The sequence below is a fragment of the Hylaeus volcanicus genome, chromosome 6, assembly GCF_026283585.1.
Source record: "Hylaeus volcanicus isolate JK05 chromosome 6, UHH_iyHylVolc1.0_haploid, whole genome shotgun sequence".
Lineage (NCBI taxonomy): Eukaryota > Metazoa > Arthropoda > Insecta > Hymenoptera > Colletidae > Hylaeus > Hylaeus volcanicus.
Window position 1 is genome coordinate 22,889,446 of NC_071981.1, and position 22,554 is coordinate 22,911,999.

The window sequence follows — 22,554 nt, forward strand, 5'->3', positions numbered from 1 at the left end:
GTCCCGTAAGTTCACGTTGGCGAAAATTCGTGAGAAATATTGCATTTTCGGTGAATCTACCGCGAACGCGCTTGCGTGTTTCGATGCGCTTTTGCTCCTTTTTGGAGACGTACTAATATTTCACGAAGCTTCTTTTGTTGCACTTTCGGAAATAAAAATCTACGCGCGAGCGTGATATTAGATATGCGGTTCCTGGAGAAAGTGGAGCCGTTGGAAATTGCGCACCACGAGAATAACTATTTTAATTTCGTTTTTCGTCGGCCGTGAATTTTTTAACCGTAATAAACTGCGAGCAAAAATCGACGGATAACTTTAAACCGTAATGGTCTACTCTAGCTCGAACGGAATAGTCACTTTATTTATCGATATTTTATTAGAAGGATAGTATTAATTTCTGCCCCCGATACATAGAAAATAGAAACTTTTCTTTTGTCCAACGCAAAGGTTGCGGAACAAATAAGAGTCGCGATGGTTCACGGAATCGATTCTCGTTCCCAACGGAGCCCGTTTTGGCTCGTGTGTTACTACCGTCGCGGAATTAATACGAATTTCCATAACTATTGGACGAGGTTATCGCAACTATTCGTGTATCCATATGTAACAGGAGGTCGGTTAGGTTAAATCGACAACCGTAGGAACTCGTTCGAGCTGGTAGTCCGCGCAAAATAGACAATCTCAGTTTCACCGTGCAGAAATCATCCGCAAACAGAATCCTAGGTTTCGACTAATCCCGCTCACCGTGCAAATTCTCCCTACCCGCGAATCTTATCGATTCGCGCGTTCGCTTCTTTTTCGACGCGATCTGGATCGCGTACTTACGCATCGTCCAACAGAGTGACTTTCGAATTTCATCGCTCGCAGGGGCCTCCAATGCTTTCAAGTAACTAAAAACCAATTCCCTAAAAATATAAGTTCTCTATCTCGATTCTTAGTAAAATTATATAAAAGATACAAGCTACCAAACAATTTAATAACGATATGAAAATTAGTCGAATAAATTGTATCGGTGTCGAAATTAATTGCGTCTTCGGCAACCGTTCTTTTTTTTTCATCGCTCCGAATACCAACGGAACTGCCCAAAGTAGCTTTACCGTCCACCCACGCTTCTTTAGAATGGAAAGCAATTCCAGAAACTGGAACACGTAATATTTCTTTTCTGGTGGCAGACACAGGAAGACGGCAGACGAAAAGGTTGAATGCTTTAAGGAGCCATAACTTCGTACGACTTCACGTTTTTTCCCTCCAAGTGCAACGATGCACTTGCGAGATGCAATTGCATCTCCTTTTCAAATGGGAACCACATATTTCTATTTACATAAATCTATTCTTCTCGTCATCCTCCGTATGAAAGTACCGAGGTACCGACATTGAGAGGAGAATACTTCGCCGGGACAGTTTTTTTAATGAAACATGCGGCCCACTCTTGTTACGGCTGTTTCACGTCCAAAACTTCGTAATACGACGGGCGTGTCGCCTACCGTAATTATCACGAACACGCGGAAATGAAGGTAACGAATTATTTCCTCGTAATTTCTGTACATTTCAGGGCTGATAAATTCTTTTACACCCGGAGAAAAAAGAAATACATTCCCGCGGTATGACGTTACCGATGAGGTGCCATCTTGAATGACCAGCGAATAAACGGAGCAAGTCTCTCGTTCTGAATCGTACAAATTTACGTTGTAAACTTTGTAAATTGCGCCATTTTATAAATCGACATCGACCCGATGGAAACTCAGAAAAAATTTCAGAACGCAATGTTATCGATAATATACATTGTATTTTCTTCGATCGAAAAGTATTCGGTAATTTAATTTTATAAATGAGGACACGTATGTAGGTATACCGATTGCAAAGTGAAAGGAATAAAAATTAGCGACATCCTGAACAATTTCGCCAACAATTTAACGATCCTCCCGACAGTTCTTCATAGAATAACGGGACCATTAACACGGCGCACTTTCGTAAATTAACTGCGAATTTTTCCAAGCTTCAACGCCAGAGGCAAGGCAAACGTAACAAGAGATAAAGCCGTTCCGTAATTATGTTTCTTTTAAACACACGGGCCAAAAAACGGGGTAAAAAAAGAAAGAAAAAGAAAAGGGATTCGTATCAAAATGAATTTCTACCTCGAGTCTTGAACTGTACGCCGTTCCACGGCCGAATAATAATTTAACTCGGACATCTTCGCCAGCTTTTCTCTCTATTTCTAAAGTCATTTTGTTTTAAATTCGTACGTCGCGAAACCGGCCAACGGGAACGACATGAGAATTGCGAAACTGATTGTAAATGAAATCGTGTGCAATTTGTTCGTTCAAACCGAAACTATGTAAACTAAGAGAAACATTTATTAATTAATTACTGTTTCAGAGGTAACAAATCTTTTTCGCTTGACGATCAAATAATCCTTATACATCAGAGGATCAAAGAGAATTTCTTGCGCTCTTTCCTCCCGAGTTTTAGATATTAACTCTAATACTACGCGGTTGTAACACGCGACAAAACCAGAAGTTGCACCTTTTCCCGCCGACAAAGTCGATGAAGAGGCGCGAAACGGCAGCGGACGTTTCGTGGCTCCGTAATTATGTATAAAATGCAACCGCTTTGTAATTAACATTCTTCGCTGCCAACCGTCGTTCCATACGTGTACGCGTGCGTGTATGTGTGTGCACGTGCGCGGACAATACGCGGCTTTCTTTCTTCGATATTTTCTCGAGCGATCAGACTCCCATTTTTCGACCACGGTGAAAGGAAAACGTGTACGTACATACGTAAGTACGGTCGCATAACTTCTTTTTAATAGTGCTCGAGACCTCGACGGGAATATCAACGACAAGAAATGTTGCGCGCGGACTTTCGTTTCCGCGATACCCCGTGTCTCGTTTGTACTCGTACATAACCCGCGAAATATCCAAAGAAGCGCGAAGACAACGTGTTTCGTTTAAAATATAAACGCAGAGAGGAATCCGTACGACAACAATCCCGAAATTAAACGCTCCCTATTACGTATGCATAACATCCATAATGAAGTATTTCATCATTCATTTATTTAGAGTGCGTAACTTATTCTACAAAGTTATTGCACTTCTAGAAATGTATACCCTACTTACTTATTACTAGTTTATTTTCATTGTTTTTATTATCGTCTTACATGACACCTGCATTGTTTTAATACTGTTTGCAGTATCTCTTACTTCTCATCTATTGGGCCCCCGTCTAGCTCATTTAGTATTTCATCGAACTCGAAGATGCGTTTAAATTCGAAAATTGCTATCGGTCGATTTCGATCGCGATCTATTTCGTCTCGCGAGTCGAGTGCTTGGTACCGTTACGAGCTAAACTATCCACGATTACCGCTATGTTAATTACTCTAAACATAGTGATACGAAAGAGCAGGAAGTCTGGCAATTTCTTCCTCGATTTAATATCTACCATCGCTCGTAATTTATCGATGATAGAGCGCCATAAATATGCTTCCGAGGAAGAAAAAGAATTATCTTAACAAATGCGAGCAAATCTGGTATGTAATTATTTTAAATAGAAAATTCCTATTTTACGATAGTTTATTAAACGTTACATTAAGGGGAGAAATGTATACCCTTTGATCCGATAGATCAGCGATCTATACGCTTTCAACGTATATACTGGCAAGATACTCACCGTTCATTAACTCTGTTTCCCAAAGAACACCGAAGGATTCCACGATATCTGGTTCCCCGTTTCACGGACGACCATTTTCGCGCTTCGTCGCAACCATGATTAACGCGGAGTCTGCGTTTGATCAGAAATCGTGGATGTCTGCGTTAACTCGTCGTCCCGAGGAGCCGGGGGAATTGCAAGAGTCGTGGAAACGAGCCGTCGAAAAAAAGAAGAAACGAAGTCAAAATCTCATTTCTGAATTGCATACGTCTCTGCGCAGCCAGGGAACTTCGAACGGGAATTCGTTCTCTCCCCTGAGCGAAGATGCGCGACGCCATTTCCCTCCGGACCTCCGGGAAGGGGAAAAAAAAAATTGGTAGAATTCGTTAAGCATATTACGACTCTGAAACTCGATTAAAACCATCGCGTTCGACGCTCGAGCTGCGAACGAAACTTTTCCTACGGACTTTTCCTAACCCTCGGACAACTACGCGATTACTATTTTATGCAATAGCCGCGGATGGAATTAGGGTTTGCCCTATCTGGATCGCGAGGGAAGACTACTATGCGGAGACGAGAAGTTCGCAAGCTGGTCCGATTGGTGACGGCGTAATCTCCTTAGTTATACTATAGAATGCTATATCTACTGCGCGAACTACTTCCCAAATATTTGATTAAGGAGGCTCTACACTGTAGAGTCTACAGTTCGTAATTTTATATCAAAATAAAAAAAAATTATGTTAAACATCGATATTTAGTCGTTATTATACCTATTATATTTATATTGTATCAAGTAATATAAATCAATTATTTTCAGACAAACTACAGTACTGTTTGTATTTTAACGCACTCTCATACTATGTCAATAGCAGAAGACAAAACGCATTATCGTAGTATTCTTTAATTTATTATTAATACTACAAGTACCCGCGGAGTATTTTGTAAATCAATACATGTTCTTTAGATATTTTTCTATTACGCATAAAATTTTCGATCCAATCTCGATGTCAATTACTTTGCAGCACGTAATTGAGTGCGTTGAAAACACATTTTCCCATAAGAGCCCACGTTCAAAAGTAAACAATTGAAACATTTATTTCTTAGCTTTCAGGTACCCTAGCCTTCCCAAAATTTCTGTGGGTGTTTTCGGGATAAAATCTAGCCCGTATACAAATTTTTATAATATTCTTGGCGTTGTATCTATTTGCACTAGAGCCTGATTCGATTTTAACGAAAAGAAAAACCCTGAAACGATTGAATATTCCCCAGCCAAGGAACGCGCCGAATAGAACGCGATGAATCGCGTGGACGTGTTATTTGTTTCCGACCGACTGAATTTCCCTGATATCGATAACGCGTGTCGTGCAATAAACAACGAAATAGGTCGCCGTATAATATATGCAAACAACGGTGGAGAAATACAATGTGGAAAAAAAGCACGAGAAATCCGGACCACGTTTGCTTTGGATAGATCACGGTTCCATTTACCGAGCGATTGGTTAGCTGAACGATTGGACGATGATCGCCTTTTCGCGCGATTCTCCGACGATCCAATTCCCCGTTGAATTTTCTTTATTATGTTTCGATTGCGTATGTGAAATTGACCGGTTTTAGCGTTAATAAACGTCTCGATCGAAAATCGAGGTTCCCTTCGGTTTAATTAGTTACATAGACGCGGTTGTTTCTCAAGAGACAGAGTAATCCCCCCCCACTACCCTTCTGCTGTTAGTATAATGTACCGAGTACGTCGCGCGTGGCATCTGCTACCTGCTACTGGTACCCTGTCATGGTGGCCTTCGTAGAATTAAGTTCTGCGACGGCGCAGATGCCTCGCTGCGACGCGTGGAGGGGATAACAGGTGCGTAAGGGGCCCCTCCGCTAGATAACCTTTTGATTATATTAGGTGTAGAAATTACTTGCGTGCCTTTAACGGTAAACTTACGATTTCATTGTAAACAGAAACCATACAATTGTTTATTTTGTTTGTTTATGTTGGGTTACGATACTACGAAGGTTGGTACTTAACATTGATTTCCACACCTGATAATTATCAAGTATACGCGCAGCCTGTTAGAACAACGACAATAAAAAAAATATGTTCGCTACTAAACTTCGTATATACGGATAAAATGTAACGGCCATTAGATCGAGACTTGTATCTATATAGATGTATCGTAATCTGGTTGAGAAAAGTTGTAATACGATATAACAAATATTTTTAAACTACAGTTACAATTTGTAACTTGCAAACGATTTGAAATTTCGCGGTACGCATGCCGACGATTACATCGAGAATTGAAAATTACTGCCAACATCGGGCACTTACCTTTTACGAGGGTCGTCGCGGAAAAAACGGCGAGAAACAGGATCAGCCTCATCGTGGATGGTTTCGTTCCGTAGTCCTTCGTGGTCAGCTCGATAGTCCGCTACAGGAACATAGATGAACACTCCGTACACGATAGAACGTATGTAAACACTAGGGGTCACTTGCATACAACCGAACGTATTTTCGTTCGCAAGAGAGAACAAAAAATAACTGCTATCGCTTGACAGTCCGCAGAGCTCTCTATACGTAACGTGTCACTTATAGGCATTAAAAAGTGTCCAACAGCGAAAACCAGATTTCAACGGAAATCGATTTCACGTTTTAACCGTTAACCTTTATCGTCGCCATTGAAGAAGTACTTTCCACAAAGTACATACCCACTTCGAACGTTTCACCAGTGATTTCACTCGAAATGCTCTTAGCCACTCCGCTCTCGAGCATTCATCGCAAAAGTGTAACAAGCCCCGCCGCGAGGGATCGTCGTCCACGAGTATCTTTCGTTAAAACTCGATCCACGGTCTTTTCCACGACACACGTTGCTCCGGTAATCCTCGCGTTTCTCGCTGTCGACTACACCGATAGAATCACAGCGTTGCGATTATTCCAACGTTCGATCGGCAACCTCGATCGAGATACCGTCTTGACTCGCGCTGAAAAACCGAAACGGAAAATCAAACAAAGTTCCACGGAAACAAAATTACGATGTTACACGTACGGATAACCGATTCACTCGTTCATCGCGAAATGTTTCATTCCATTTATTCAAACCATTATTCCTATTCCACTTATTTCGAGACTTGTCATCCGAAATTTCTATCTAGAGAGTTTTTCCCATCTTTCGCGTCCAAAGAAAACCGCGGGGGTTGGAGGGTTCCGTTGGTCTATCCGCGCACTTCGATAACTCGCGTCTCTACGTAGCGATTTACTCGACGCGAAATATAATTGTCATTTTATACTTCGATTATACGAATTATTTATTCAAACGAGAATTTTACCCAACTCCGCCGGTGCATCGCGTTTTTCCCGGCACGCTTTTCAGTCGGTGCTGACGCACGACGTACTCTTATCCAAACGCGAGATGTGATTCAAGACACAGGTTCGCGATCGACGCGTTCGAGGGATCTATCCAACGCGTGGATGTTAGGCCTGACACTGTATCCGCGAGTCCGGTTGTAACAGGTGAGAGACTGTCAAAGAACTCGATATCACTGCTCTTCGACACGTTCGCTATCCAAAGCAGGCGATCTCACTCGATGTCTACGACAGATTATCACGTCGATTTTATCTCGCGTTCACTGTCGTTCGTTTCTGAACGCCGACTGTCATCCCTCTTCTTCGCCGGTTTTCCCATGCGCGCTCCAAATTCTTCTCCTCGCTCCGTTTTCACCGATGTCAATTTTCCAACGACCGCGCAGTCGTTTGCCATGCGTGCCTTTTCACCGGTATCCTGACAGAGGCAGCGTGCGATTCGCGTATCACTTGTAATTCGAAAGAGACTGTTACGAACACGTACCCGTCACTGGATCGCGCGACGAAGAAATAAAACTCGCATGTACCGCCGCACACCTACGCGGGAGTGTGAACACTGTGGAATTGCTCGGAAGGGAAGGAGGCCTATGCCCCCGCAGAGATCCACGGAGATTGCCGAGGGAAGCCGAAGTGGCACGAGCCGTACGGACGACCAGCATCCGACTGCACCTCCCAACCCCTACGGATGGTGAGCGCAGTGCGCACGCAAAGCACTTGACACGATGAGAATGAGAAGAACAACGCAGTTGCGGAAAATCAACGGAAAACCTCGTCAAAATTAGGCGTGCTCGATTCTACACAGAAAAAATAATCACAGAAATTAATACTCCGCCTTTGAAACATGAATTATATTTATTCCACATTTCGTTACGTTAAATTACCAGCCTCCAAGTTGTCTCAGCCTCTTCTCCATGATAACGAAGCTGTACGTGTATTTAGGCGTAGAAATTCATTCTGTACCTTTAAAGTGAAAAATAATAGATAAACGTGATCTGTTATCAAAAAGTAATAATGTTGGGCCATTTGATAGCTAATCTACCGTAAACGATTCGCCAGTGTGCCAGCGTGTTTAAAATATATCATGTTTTATAAGTACACATTATACATGAACGATTTACGGTAAATTACCTACAAAATTTTCCAATACTTTCAATTTATTCGTAAAAGAATACGCACCATTTGTCGCTTCCATTATTTTCGAAAATTAAAACCAAATATTTAATACGCTATAATTAATTGTATCATAATTCTTTCCGTACAGAATATACATGGTCCCAATCCCAATCGCGCCTTAGGGGTTACGCGTCGAACATGGACATTCATCGTTTTTTCATACTTGACGCACTTGGCAATCCAGTGTGCGTTACAATTTGGAGAGTACAAGCCCTCGCGTAATTATCTATGATAAACGTTGCATCGTTATACGAAATTACGTATATAATGCATGCAGAATATTTCCATTCCATAAGGTTCGAAGTATTTCAGAAATGATAATCTCCAGGCAAAAAAGATTAAACAATACTCACACTATATCAACTATAGACTGACGAAAAGCGTTAAATATTTGCTTTACCTCCGCATTCACAACCGTTGCTCTCTTTTCTCATTTTTTTTTTTCTTCTACATTTTGGCATACCAGGCGCAGAACTCGACGAGCATTGATTTCGCATATCTTTTGTTTTATGATAGCATGGAGAGAGAGAGTGTGTCTGGTCTTTGTCGGGAAATTTGAGACTCGGTCTAATGCATCATCGGTACGTACAAGTCAATAAATGTGAAATCGATGAGCACACAACGTCGGTCAAAGTCGATGTCGGTGGAATAGTGTCGATGAAAACATCGTTGGTGACTTTGATGTAAGCTACGAAGAGGCGGGGGAGGGAGGGTGTATAAGAGGGGGAACGGTTGCAGCGAACGCCAAAGGAGGAGACAAGAGATATCAGGGCGCTGTAGTCAAACGACGTGGGTGTGGATAACGCCTCGATGACCTTGGCAGGCCAATTGGTTCCGTTTCGACTACAGTGGCAGATACTGATACGTTAACAGTCGTACCGCTCTTAATACGAGGCAAGTTTTCGCTCTGTTTATCGTTTCCAAACGTACCTAAAATATATTCAATGTTAAACGAACTTTACGTAAATTCTGTTCTATAAAAAAAGAAAATTGAACGAAACTTTCCTTTGTAGTTAAAAGTTTATGGTTAAGAAAAAAATCGATACATTCTAGACTAATAACAGAGAAGTTCTACACCAACGTTGGCAAATTTGTTATAATACGTACAAACACGATACAATACAATCTTATGTGTATATATATGAGCTGAAAGCCCCTGTGACGTGGTGACATAGCACGCGCGCCAGTAAATGGAGTATTAGCCTTGGAGACGCATAAATTTCAGCTTCCCACATTGTCTTACCTCTTTGTTTGGAATCCAAGGAGCCCGTACACTCGGTTGGAAGAAACATAGCGAGGTTATGCTTGCTGTGCATACAGTTAGGGAGAAAAACGATAGCGCACTTGAATGTCGGGAGTCAAGTCCCCCGGGGACGATTTCTGTTTACTTTCTGGACAGTATGGTAAACGTAAATTCAACTGTCTGCTCAAGGCCACCTGTTCAACCGTGAATGACATCACGGACTACCAAACTACCTAAAGCTATTTACCTTTTTCTTGTCACTCTTTATATTTATCTTTTTCCCCGCAACCGTACCCATAACCTCTATTTTTCGTAACGCGTTCCCAACGATGCCACGCGAGAATCACATGTTTCGATAAATTGTGTCGCATAAATGTGCTTCGCGATCTTACCGCGCTTATACTTCGACGTAAAGACGATAAAAGTAAAGTGAACGGTTGATCGATGGCATTTCAAAAAGAAATCGATTCGATAGTATTTTAAGACGACTCCGGCAGATGTCGCCACAAGCTAGAATAGGTGCATACAGCAGAGACAACTGTTGAACGATTCTCTTGGATTCTCTGCTTTGATTAGTCTATTCGAAACGAAGAATCCAAGAGAATCATTAGATAGTTTCTCATTATTGAATGATTGATTCTCTGAATTAATTGACTGAATAATTCTCATGCTGAATGCACCCAATACGGCATGGTTAACCTTTCGGTATTCTTCGGTGGACAGTTGAATTTCCGTACGTTGGACCGTTTCAACCCCTTCGTGCCGGAACCTATACGGAACAAATATTTTTTTTCTTTCTAATGCACCGATACAATTCTTTTTTGCTATAATTTTTATTAAAAGTCGCATTGAATATAGTTACAAATGGTGCGTTACCTTTAAAGAATAATCCCTCCCCCTCCCCCCACCCACCCACCCCCACCCAAAAAAAAACGATATTGTGAGCACGAAGGGGTTAACGCATAGAGCTCCTATATCATACATATGCATGACGCTAAGATTTCCATTACTGCAGCGTTATCTTTAAAGTCTACGTCACCTTGACGGCGACAAAATGGAGGCTGGGTATATTTACGAATTTTTTTTATAAAAATACCGTAGACTCGATCGCAATTAATTTTGTACTATGAATAAAACATACGATAAGCTTCAAAATGAAATTTTTTTTTATGTATACATTATACGTGAACAAACATAATGGCGGTATTCTGGCGTCAGTGATTTCGGCTCCAACGTTGTTTGAACGCTCAAACACCGAATAATATTATTATTATTATTATTATTCTTTAACGTAATCCTTTATCGTATAACGTACGGAATTTTTTAAAATTCAAATGCTCGCAAAGCTCTCGGACAAATAAATAAATGATATTTACTAACACTATATAATACAAATAACGTGATACAAAATAGAAAGTCACAAAAAAAATGCAAGTAACGTGTTTGCATAATTTTCTTGAGCTAAAGTTCAGAAACAGGGGCGTTTATTAAATGAGATAAGTGGTATATTTAAAATGTTACAAGAAAAATATACTCCTACAGTTGTTAAACTCCGATGATGAATGTATTAATAGAAAGAGACGTTTAAATAATTCACATTTTTTCTACACGAACAATTTTCTCTCGCATCCCCCCCCCCCTTCCCTCCCGTGAATTGTCAGGCGCACCCCTACGGATCGCGCACACCTACTTTGGAAAACACTGCTGCGACGAGTGTCAAAAAACTTATTTGACGGTTTGTACCCTCGAAAATGTCGAGTCTCCTTCGAGTAGTTCACCGATTATACTCTTTTTACTTAGGATACCTGCAAATTTGCGCGAAGTGACAACAGATGGAGCGGTAAAGTAGTAAAACAGTGTGGTGGGAGTAATCCCCTCGATGACCTCGAGTGGCCAATCGAGTTTATTCCTACTACGGCATCCACGCGTTGACGTTTGGCTGAAGAACACTCGTCCTTCCGATTCGATAGTTACTGAACGTACTCTCTTATCCTATAGTTATACCGAGCATTTACGCAGTCTTACAAGGCACATCTTTCGTTTTTTTTTTTTTCCGCGATGAATACATCTGATAAAAGGCCGCAGTTCTGAGGCGTAGGCACGGTGCATACGAAATAAGAGGAAATCAATTCCATTTCATAGTAGAAGTTACTTTGGTAATGACTAGGTCATGCACTATCGCTACGCAACAATATACCACGTCTTCGCTATATCGTGCGATTGGCTTCACCTTCTTTTAACAGTATCGAAGGGAACTAGCGCTTCATTATTATGGCTGTTTACGTACTGCTCGCGCATATACGCACGTTTAGGACTCTGTGCGATCGAACTACCGAAGAACGAAGCAAATAGGTGCTCTCGAATCTGGTCTTCCTTATTTTCTTTTTTTTTTTTTTTTGCGATCAGTATCTGTTTTCAATCTGTATTCCAGTTTACTTTACACGCGGTTTAACGCTCGCATTCGACGTACAAATTGTTCTTCTTCGAGATACCCTCGAGAACAGCCTGTAAAGTTTTGAATGAAAACGGAACTAGACTGATAAGGCAATTCGCGTCGTATCGATATTTAACACGTTCCGTGTGAAAATGTAATTTACATACGTTGGAAAATACAGTGGTTCTTAACCTTTCTAAGCTCACGGCACAGTTTAATAGATCATGAAACTAGATCCCATATAATTCGACAAAACATTCTAGTATGCTAGTCTCTAGTGTAATATACTACTGTGTTTATCTGGATTTATTCTACTTTAATGACCGATGCGCTGTGGCACGATAGTTAAGAATCACCGATTTAATAAATGTTTCCGTCTTTAGTCCGGAGGAACATCCCTTGAAAGAATCCAATAGACTGGAAAAATCCGTTGTAAGCGTTGGAAATCAAAACTGAATGCGATAATTACTGGGGCGCGGTATTGATCTCGCCTTGGAAGGTGGCAACGACGAAGTGGACGCCTCGCTGCTGGCGGTGCCACCAGAATCGCGTCCTCCGCTCTTGCTGCTCACCGTGCTACCGGTACTCTGTCCTCGTGAACCAGTCTGCTTCCTCAGAGTACCTTCGCTGAGACGACCGTACTCCCCGATACGACGAGACGGCGGCGGTATCAACGAGCGGCTCTGCGTTTCCCTGTGCTTCACCTCCGAGATGGATGGCTGCTTCTTGCGAAGATTCTCGCCCTGGAGACGCTCGTACTCGTGACCGAGCGTGGAGGACGGTTTCTTCGATGAATTGACAGGAACCAGTGGCTCCGTGCCGGACGATTTCTTTCTGCGCTGGGCCTTTGTGTCGAATCTACCGTACTCGATCGTGCAATTGCTCGCGTCCCGTACCTTCATGCTCGCTGAAGAATCCAGAGCCGGGCCTGGATCCGACTTCTTGCGAGTCTCCGTGTCGCTTAATCGACAATAACGCGAATTGGTCGATTTCAAACTCTTCGGTGGCCGTGGTAGAGAGCTGGGAGGAAGGCTGCCGGCACGTCGTGTCTCGCCCTCCTGCATTCTTTGTCTTTGCGAGCTTCTGCCTTGTTTCTCCAGCAGCATCATGTCTTCAGGCTTGCCATCCGACAATCTCGAAACAGTGCCTTTCAGCCTCGAGGCCGCGCTCGCAAATTCCATTATACCTGGCGAGACCTCGCCCCCGGAGTCGTCCAACAGACGACTCTTGCTCGAGGCGGTGCTCGAGGTACCTGTGCTATCTACACCCGCCAATAGTGGCTTGGGTATTTTTCCTTTTCGCGACGCAGTGCCTGGATTAGAGAATCCTGGAAAACAGCAAAGTGCCCGCTGAAACAAGAGAACAGAACGCCTGCGTTGGAGAGGAGATCCGGGACCTGGAACAGGGTTAGTGCTCGCCACAACAGCGCATGCACACTCTAGGATCACTCGGGATCAGGATGGGTTGGGTTAGTTTGGCTTAAGAGAGGAAGGTAAACGTTGAGTTCTTCGTCTAATCTACAGACGAGCCGAAGAGAGAATCGACTTGGTTAATGGGATATGACCCAACAATCAAGTATGGCTCCTCTCATACTGTTACTTTACCGATATTATTTACAATCGAAGAATTCTCCCTATCGATATACGAAATGGGAAGTCGATTCTTTCTTCGACCCAACTATGTGTTGCTACACACGATTCTTGCTTAGTTAATTGTAAAACGAAAAATCAATGGCACACAAAGATTTGTATTAGTGAAAAAAAAGTTTACTGCGTTTGTGAACAAAAATGAATGGTGGGTGCATTCTTTACATATTACCTACAAAAACTGTCTCCTAAATTTATACAAAATTCGCTTTTTATTAGCAACCATGATCATTTTATATATCATTGTCGCAGAAAATATAGTTTACGCTGACGTAAGTCTCGTAAGAATTTGTTTTAGTAGAAAAATCATGATGGTTTATTAAAAAAAAAAACTTACTTTGTACACCGTTCATTGACAAAAGAAAATAAAACAATACAAAAATTGTTGAAAAATAAAGAATTAATAGGCACACATTGTTATGCAAATAATGGCAATCGTAAACACAATATAAGAATAGTTGATGCGCATCAAAAATATTCATCTTTTATATTCACTGAATTTATCGAATCGCTTGTTTGTTAAACTACTAATAATTAAAATTATGCTCATGTATTTTTCATTCTGGAAAATACTCGCTAATTATTGTATTTCTTACGCGTGAACTTTTTCTAACGCGTCGTCGATACAGCCTTATAATAGAATGCAATAAAAAAAAGAAGACACGCGCCAACTATTCTTTACCATACAATTAAATCAAACATAACATTTGAATACCTTTGACTACACAATCGGTAATATTTTCATATTCAGCTGTAGCTACGAAATAAATGCTAAAGACTTTAAAATACAAAATTCGCAAAATAAAAATATTATATCGAGCGCAGATAATACGTTATTTATTATCGGAATGGCAATAATAAATAAAATCATATTTACTATTTTCAACTGTTCTTTGCACGGCTGCGATTTCAAAAAACCGATACCAACAACATGAAAATTATACGTTTACTTGTACTTTGCATACCTTACTAAGCAGCTGGGAGTCCAGCTCTTTTAACTGATCGTCAAGACTTTTATTTGTTTGCTCGAAACTTCCTTGTTTCCTGTACTTATAGCTTTCCGTGACACCGTACGAGCCAGTACTTCCGTAGCCACTGCCCCCGCCCAGTACACTGCTCACTTTTAAACACGGAAAATTTAAGATTAGAAACTGCTTTAGCGGTCGCTATCAATTTAATATAAATGGCATACAAATAAATGAACGTGTAGCAGAATCATACAAGCAATTTTTAATGGAAATACTTTTACCAAGTTCTGGTGTGCTCGTCAATGCAGTATGATGATCAGCGGACGTACTCGAATGAGATGAGTGGGCGGCAGGATAGCTACCAACCCCGCTACTGCTACTGCTATCTTTATCGTACGTGTGTTTCTGGAGGACTCTGATCATTGCATCCCTTTCAGCTAGTTTCGATTCTAGATCTTTCATTCTGTTCAACGAAAGATTGATCGATATTAGGTCGACTTGCCGCGGAATAATTATAATTCGTAATCATTGTAATCGAACGAAGAAATCGTAAGGGATGGAGTACATTGGGGTAAAGTAAAAAAAAAAGAAAGGGGACAGGTACAGAATATGCGAAATAAGAGACTTAACCTATAAAGAAAATATTAGACGACGCGGAGATAGCGATAAGGATATACAAGAAATGTATTATATATTACCTAGATTCAAGATCGGCCAATTTCTTCTGTGCAGCGTGCACTTCGTCCATGTGTCTCATTTTTTCAGAACGTGCCTCCGCGATTAACTTCTCGGCGTCTTGACTCGTTTTTTCTAACGCGGCTATTTTAGCGTCCCTAATTATCAAAGACGCAAATATTACAAATAATTAATGTTTTCACTCAAGCGACGAAACTTACTTGGGGAGACTAGCTGCATCAATTGCAGCTTGTCTTAATGCACTTTCTTCGAGATAACGTTGCTCCCACTTCGTAACGTCACCCTCGAGCGACATAATTTTTTCGTCTCTTTCGCGTATGCGTCGTTTCAACTCAGCGATCGTTTCTCCATTGAAGGATTGTTCATGACCATTAACACCGCCGCCACCACCTTCCCTTAACTCTCGTTCTAATTGACCTCTCAACTGTCGTTCTGTTTCTTCTCTTCTATCGCTAGACGCTTGAAGAGAAGACAAAGCTCGTTGGAGTTGGCCTACTCTCTCTACGTACACTTGTTTCTTCCGGCTCTGTCAAAAAATAAACGCGCTTGTAAGCAATTACTCTACGAATATCGCGCATCTTATCGTAAAATAAACAATTTACCTCTTCTTCGAGACGTACGACATTCCCTTGGGCGTTAGTGAGAGCAGTATCTAAAATATCTATATGTGTACGCTGTTCCTGCAACGTTGCTCGTTGCGCTGCCAATTCAATTTCTTGTCTTTCTTTTGCTGCAGCTAATTCTTTATCTAAAGTAAACATTAATAATTACAAACTAATAAAATATAATGTAAATTAAATATCTAACGAGTTGTAAAGCATACTTTGTGTGATCAATTGTCCAATTAATAATTCGCGTTGAGTTAACTCCTTTCTCATAGATTCCACAATCGGCGGACTATCGGTGCGTGCGGACAGTAAGTCTATTTGATCTCTCAATGCACGATTTAATTCGGTTAACCGTCTGCAGTCGTTTTGTAGCCTTAATCTTGCAGCTCGTTCAAGCTTTTCCCTCCGTTCGCACGATGCTGCTAATTCTTCGTGCGCCCTGTGCACTTTCGCAATTTCTTGTTCCAATTTTTGAGACTTCGCGACTTTGTTGTAACATCGTTCCAACTCTAGTTTTAAGGCACTGTTTTCTTGAATAACAATCTGAATCATTTCCGACGGCGGCCATATTTCAGCTGCCGCGGATTCCGTCTCTTCTCTCCCTTTCGTTTGAGGGCTATTTAAATGTATACAATAAAATAGTATCGATTCTAAACGCTTGTTAAAAGTTACACAATTTTATTAACAACTTTTGTTATATTACCGTGGAGAAGTAGTTCGCAAGTTGTAATTATCAATGTCTGGCTTGCCAATTCTAGACAAATCGGGCTGCGATCTTGATAACGTCAACTTTTCCATTGGCCCAACAAGTCGCGATTTATTTTTCAGTGGTAGTAAAACGGACATGTACGAAGGTGGCGGTCTGTCTTCAGATTCGCTATCATTCTGTTTTCCTCTATCGCTGTCTCTCATTCTCACATCGATATTTCCTCCATTGTTCGCAAGTTTACTATACGATGGTACCTTGACTTCTTTTGCAAGATGTTTTAAAACCTGCTTGGTGTAATAATATGCAAATAGAAAATCAGTTTTATTTACTACTCTCGTTACGATAACTTACATTCTATGCGCATGTTTATTACATGTATTACGACGTCAATTAAATAATCACCTGCGATTGACTTAAATAATCATCTGGTATATCGGTAATTTCTTGACATCCTCCGTTACTAGGTTGCTCGTAAACATGATCTTCGTGAGACAGATTCGATAAAGACTGCATAGTAGGACTGTTCGAATGTCCTTTTCCGCCACCATCGCAATACAAGTAACCCATATCTCCATGCTCTCTTACAACACCTGACAACCTAGGAGTTAAGTAATTAATATCAAAATTATTTTTTTAGAAATTTATATTACCTTCCAGATGGTACCCATGAACTATCATCGTTAGCATTGTGTATGATGAGCGTGTTGTACGAGCTCGTAGACACGTCTAAACTACTCCTGTTCGAACCTACACTAGTACGATTACTTAAGTTATCCTTCAAACTATTTCTATTAGAACCATTAATGCTGTCTTTCAGACTATTTCGATTGGAGCCATTCAAATTCTCTTTCAGACTGTTTCTGTTCGATCCATTCAAACTGTCCTTCAAACTGTTTCTGTTGAGTAGGTTACCCTGGATTGCAATAAAGCAGTTTACACTTATGTAATACTTAATAATACTGATTGTAATTCGAGGTACGTAAGAATAACATAGCTAGGTAACTTGGCATTAGGCAACATCCACGCCTATTTCATGGACAATAGGATGCGCTATAAATTATAGTGTGATATGTAAAAAGTACTACCACTTTAGAAAATTAAAAGAGATGATAAATACCATGCAATTATTAAGACATACACTTAATGCTCTTATAATAATTGAAAGTATATAACATGTAGTTATATAAATAACCAGAAATAAATTCATTCCTATTTACTTGTATATTTGGTATATTTTCTTTGTGACTGGAAGATCTGGATGGACTTTGCTGCTGATTCTCTTGACCTTGGGGTTCTTGACGTGCAGTATGTCTTATTACATATCGATCTTCATTGGATAGATTCTCATTTGATGTTGAAACATCGGTTTCACTACCACTTAAGCTTTGCGGAAGACCACCTATCAAATACATACATGTGTCAAGAAAAATGTTAGCTATACATAATCATTTGCTGCATATGCCAATTTTGATTTTCATATTCCTCTACCTTGCATCGATAATTGCTTCCTCTGTATATTATTATTCGAAAAAGGCAAGAATCTGCTACCTTGTTGCAGAGAACTCATTTTCTTATTTTTTCATTTATGCCTTCTGTATTTTATCTGAAAATACAGTATTAAATTGCATGAGTAACTTTTTCAACACTTTTTAATTATCTTGTCTTACAAGTATATGTTATTCTTAATGTTTTCATATTTGAACATTAAGTACCTTACTTATACTCATATTGGCATTCACTGTTTAAGCAATAGCATTGCAAATACTTTTATTTCAAACATTACTTAGCTTACCAACATTAAGTGGTATTCAAGAATGAAACCCAAGAGAAAATTGTACAGACTCTGAGATCAAGAAAGAGACAGCACTCTGACATAGGTCTCAACACTCTGGTGTGTTGATAATCCAGAGATACCAAAGTTTTAGATTGCGTACTCTCGAGGACTATGTAAATATAGATCAGAATAATTTGATCAATCATACAGATACATTTAAGCAGTTTATTAAAGACATTTCAGGTATGTAAAATACTCCAACATTCAGAGCCATGAGCTTTTTTTCTCATTTGTTAACTACTCCAATAAATCTATGTTACTTCTAACGTTTTCACGTTGGGATTAAAAATATCATTTTACTCGCATTCACGTTGGCGTGAATTTGTTTGTGAACAGTATCGTAAATACTTTTCTTTCAAACATTGCCCAGCTCGATTTTCAAAGGTGATATATGTCCGATTTAACTAGCTCTAACTTCAACCAATATTTCACTTCACCTCGAAACTCGTAGAGAAGACGAACGCGAGTAATTGATCACGGGTAATTGCTCGTGGATCATTCACTCTCACATTTCCGAGCACCAAAAACCACTGGGAACGTAAACCTACTCGTGCAATTCTTATTTGACACTACGCGGCATTCGAATATCAGAAACTGAGAGGGTATTATGCGGAGTGCACGATCGAGAAAGAGACGGTGATATTCTAGTAATGGTAAAGCAGAGCACTCTGACAGAGGTGTCAACACTCTGGAATGTTGATAATCCGGAGATATTGAATTTTTCGTGGATGTACAACATCACAGCGGGAAACTATACGAGATGATCGTGAACCCGATCCGTCGGTGTATGCCCGTTACGAACCTGGGAACGCTGCATTTGCACGCAATCGTTGATATTTTTGCAGCTTTCTGAACTTGAAGGACTGCATAAATAAACAAAAGAATATCCTCGATACGTAGCCAAGGAGGATTTTCACATGCCGCCGTTATCGTAACGTAAACAGATGGCCGTACAAGATTGTTCTCTGATTACTCACATTGTGCGAAGGTGCAAAAACGGGATGAGTGTCGTAATTATTTCAATAAATTAGTACACTTTACTGCTCCACGCACGAGAAATAAAAATTACTAGTTCCCGCATTCCTCATCAGGGCGCGACGTATACGAAAACGGGATACACTCTTCCTGGCTCTTCGAAACTTTCCCAACTTTTTTCTTCGTCCGTAGATGATTCACTGCGAAGCAATGCACGAGGAATGTCATCTGTACGCTTCTTTTTTTTTTTTCTTTTTTTCTTTATCTCGCGTTACGATCGTCATAAAGAGTCCTCCTTTTTCGTACAAATCGAACAAATGTTTTCACATTTTACTTTTCGGTAGGAATTTTATGTCGAGTTCATTGTTCTTACGACGATACGACTCGATCCTAAGTTTATTCGCATGTTTCTGTAGGCTTTTGTTTCGGTACTTTGCGATTCTTACTTTCGAAATAAATGAAAATAAGCGTTACTATTAATAGAGAGGAGAGCATGTAATGCAAATTAATGTGTAACGATTCTCTTTGCTTTCATTCTAAAATATAAATTCTTATGTTGCGTTCATTGATATACTCTATCATTATTGTTAATAGAAATTGATACGAAGTGATATCGTTATCTCGCTTCTCGTATCATCGGAAAATGCGACTATACGATAGCGATGTAGGTGTTTAAAAGATACGATGTAGTAATACGATAATACTTGTAAATTTAACACCCTGTTCGAAACATAGCTTAACTTATAGCGCTTTCACATGTAGTAATATGGTATTTAAATGTTGAACAGCGACCGTTTACACACAATTCGTATTGCATAATTGTGTACGGACCAGAAATGTCCAGTGCTCGTGAACTGATTATGACTTACAGCAAAATAAGACAGTTTTGTAGACCTTTCGTTTCTTTCAGATCATTTCGCTACGATTCATATATTATACAAAAAAACTTCTTGTATGATAAATTGTTAAAAATTACTTCGCATACAGTATTTCCTGTACACGGTAATCGTCCAAGTGTTAATCAGTTCAGTTGTTTTGACATACCTGTACTTTATAAACAAAAAAAAGAAATAGTAATAATATATTATTATCATCACATATTATTTAATAATTACACTATGGTTTTTTAGATCGATCAACCTTGTGCTTCTCAACTTCAACATATTTTAAAAGTGATTCTAATACCATGTGCGAGGGTGATACGAAGGAACTTAATGTTTATTATAAAGACATTTTAAAGGCTCAGAATGACGATGATGTACTAATTATCGATGTCAGAGAACAAAGCGAAATTGACGAAACTGGAAAATTACCAGGAAGTATTCATATACCGAGTACGAATATTTTATTTTGAAATTATTATTAGAATATAACTGTACTATTCGATTAAAAATTAAATTGTGTTATTACAGTGGGAGATGTTTCAAATGCGTTGCTAAATCTTTCCGAAAAAGACTTTAAGGAAAGATTCAATAAAGAAAAACCAACAAAAGATACAAGGGTCATATTGAGTTGCAGATCTGGTAAAAGAAGTGGAATGATACTGGAAGAAATGCAAAGACTTGGATATCACAAGTACTTGAATTTCCTCAAATCTGCATGCCTCTTAATAGATTATTTAGATATGCTTTACAATATCTCTAATCAAACATCATTATTTATGTTTCAGTGTATACAATTATGTTGGAGGATGGTTAGATTGGGAGAGTAATCAAAAGGTATAGATTTTTATATTAGATTTGTATATAATAATCGTTTCTTATGTATCTAGGCATATTTACTAATAAATTGTTTTAAATTGTTCAAAATGAACATCGGTTGTGTTAATATTATTCAATGGTAAGTATACAGCAAATTGTATAATTGTAATATCAAGTAAACGGTATTAGATTACCAGATAACGAAAAACATATATACATATATCGCAATTAACGTTCATTGGTAATGAAATTAATCGCTCGTGATTTTAATCGAAATCTTTATATACAATATCATATTTGATGAAAATGGTAGCTTATCATTTCGTATAAAACAATTACGTCATTTATTCTTTTGTTCCTGAGCTAACTTCTGATTAACCATTTCTCTGAACTGCCCCAGAATAAGATTCTCTCGTTTCTGCCGTTCTTCTTTACTAAACATAGCCAATGCTCGTTTCTCGTCGGCGGAATAAATTTGATTCTCCTTACGAATACGGACGGCTTCCATTCGTCGATGTCTGTATAAAGCAAAAAATAAATATAGTTTAATGATATATGCGATAAATATGTTAAATACTTTCAATCATATAATAGGCCATATAATACATTACCTGCTACCACTCATAACATAGCCAACAGATTCATACGAAGCAATTTCTTCGGATGTCAAACCAATTTCACCCCTTCTAGGTATACGTTTACCTTCTGCTACATATGCAGCCATAGCAGCACCTTCTCCTGGCAAAAGTGCTTTACCAAAGTCTTTAGCTGATAATGTGACATGTGGTTTCTGAACTGGTCCTAGTATACTTTCATCACCACTGTCATCTGAACTAGATCCTTTCTTATCTTTTACTTTATCGTTAGATCCATTCTTTTCTACCCATTCTAATTCTTCGGAATCACTATCAGAACTACTGTCTGATTTTTTCTTCTTCTTCTTACGCTTTTTCTTTTTCTCCTTCTTGGATTTTTTCTCTTTCTTCATCTTTTTACTTTTCTAAAAAAGAAACAGCCACAGACTTAACAAAACGAGGAAACCATAGAATGGTGAAAATAGTTTCTCTACAAATTTATGAAGCTTTTGTACCTTCTTCTTCATTTCGTGTTTCCTTTTTCTATCTTTTAGTATGATGCTGTCCTTGTATTTGTGAAGCTCCTCATCTTCATCAGAACTGCAACAACAATACGAACATTCTACTGACAAAGATAATTATAATATATTTAAAACCATTGACATTAATGTTAGATGCAATAATTTAGATTGCGAAAATATGGGAACTAAGAAAAAACACTGTAATTTCTTACTCTTCGATCCGTGTTGGCGATTTGCCCCAAATTCTGTCAACACCACATAACCCAATTTGTTCCCTATCTCTTCTTCGTGCGTCCATTGCAACTTCTTCCTCCTGTTTACATATACATTTACGTCAAATTTGAAAGTGAACTATAGTATAACTATATATATAAATTTTGTACTAGGGGTGCCATCGGTGGGAAAACGTCCAAGTTTGTAGTGAAAGTAGTTTTTATTAATTCTGTACGATGGCACCACCGTCACTTTTGAATCAATT

The 22,554-nt window shown here is 39.4% G+C and overlaps 4 protein-coding genes across 9 annotated transcripts in view; 1 reads left to right on the forward strand and 3 right to left on the reverse strand.

Moving 5' to 3' along the window:
• Nucleotides 1–11,288, reverse strand: part of LOC128878205 (nephrin) — a 358,472-nt gene extending 347,184 nt beyond the window's left edge. The window contains exons 1-3 of the mRNA XM_054126220.1: nucleotides 8,521–11,288; nucleotides 8,171–8,393; nucleotides 5,966–7,954 (exon numbers count right to left, since the gene is read on the reverse strand). Coding sequence (XP_053982195.1) covers nucleotides 5,966–6,017 — 52 coding nt within the window. The 5' untranslated portion in view covers nucleotides 6,018–7,954; nucleotides 8,171–8,393; nucleotides 8,521–11,288. The remainder of the gene's footprint in view (nucleotides 1–5,965; nucleotides 7,955–8,170; nucleotides 8,394–8,520) is intronic.
• A 157-nt stretch (nucleotides 11,289–11,445) lies between these two features.
• On the reverse strand, nucleotides 11,446–19,877 carry LOC128878206 (angiomotin-like protein 1). 6 transcript variants are annotated; one of them, XM_054126227.1, is made up of 13 exons: nucleotides 19,283–19,877; nucleotides 17,960–18,074; nucleotides 17,689–17,870; nucleotides 17,122–17,384; nucleotides 16,874–17,069; nucleotides 16,466–16,755; nucleotides 15,978–16,378; nucleotides 15,757–15,902; nucleotides 15,355–15,680; nucleotides 15,157–15,291; nucleotides 14,740–14,921; nucleotides 14,456–14,610; nucleotides 11,446–13,193 (listed from the first exon to the last, which is right to left on the reverse strand). In XM_054126227.1, exons 2-13 carry the CDS (start codon nucleotides 18,036–18,038, stop codon nucleotides 12,291–12,293), a joined length of 3,258 nt encoding a protein of 1,085 aa, XP_053982202.1. In that variant the 5' UTR covers nucleotides 18,039–18,074; nucleotides 19,283–19,877; the 3' UTR covers nucleotides 11,446–12,290. The 6 variants fall into 6 exon arrangements, with proteins under 6 accessions (XP_053982202.1, XP_053982197.1, XP_053982201.1 ...); XM_054126222.1 differs by having other exon boundaries at nucleotides 16,466–16,758; XM_054126226.1 differs by having other exon boundaries at nucleotides 16,466–16,758; nucleotides 19,108–19,877.
• Nucleotides 19,878–19,992: 115 nt separating this feature from the next.
• On the forward strand, nucleotides 19,993–21,092 carry LOC128878208 (thiosulfate sulfurtransferase/rhodanese-like domain-containing protein 3). Its single transcript, XM_054126229.1, has 4 exons — nucleotides 19,993–20,282; nucleotides 20,411–20,614; nucleotides 20,693–20,855; nucleotides 20,950–21,092. Exons 1-4 carry the CDS (start codon nucleotides 20,117–20,119, stop codon nucleotides 21,002–21,004), a joined length of 588 nt encoding a protein of 195 aa, XP_053982204.1. The 5' UTR covers nucleotides 19,993–20,116; the 3' UTR covers nucleotides 21,005–21,092.
• Nucleotides 21,093–21,194: 102 nt separating this feature from the next.
• Nucleotides 21,195–22,406, reverse strand: LOC128878207 (NKAP family protein CG6066). The gene is made up of 4 exons (XM_054126228.1): nucleotides 22,289–22,406; nucleotides 22,071–22,155; nucleotides 21,592–21,980; nucleotides 21,195–21,498 (listed from the first exon to the last, which is right to left on the reverse strand). The coding sequence occupies exons 1-4, from the start codon at nucleotides 22,372–22,374 to the stop codon at nucleotides 21,321–21,323; spliced, it is 738 nt and encodes a 245-aa protein (XP_053982203.1). The 5' UTR covers nucleotides 22,375–22,406; the 3' UTR covers nucleotides 21,195–21,320.
• Between the last annotated feature and the right edge of the window lie 148 nt (nucleotides 22,407–22,554).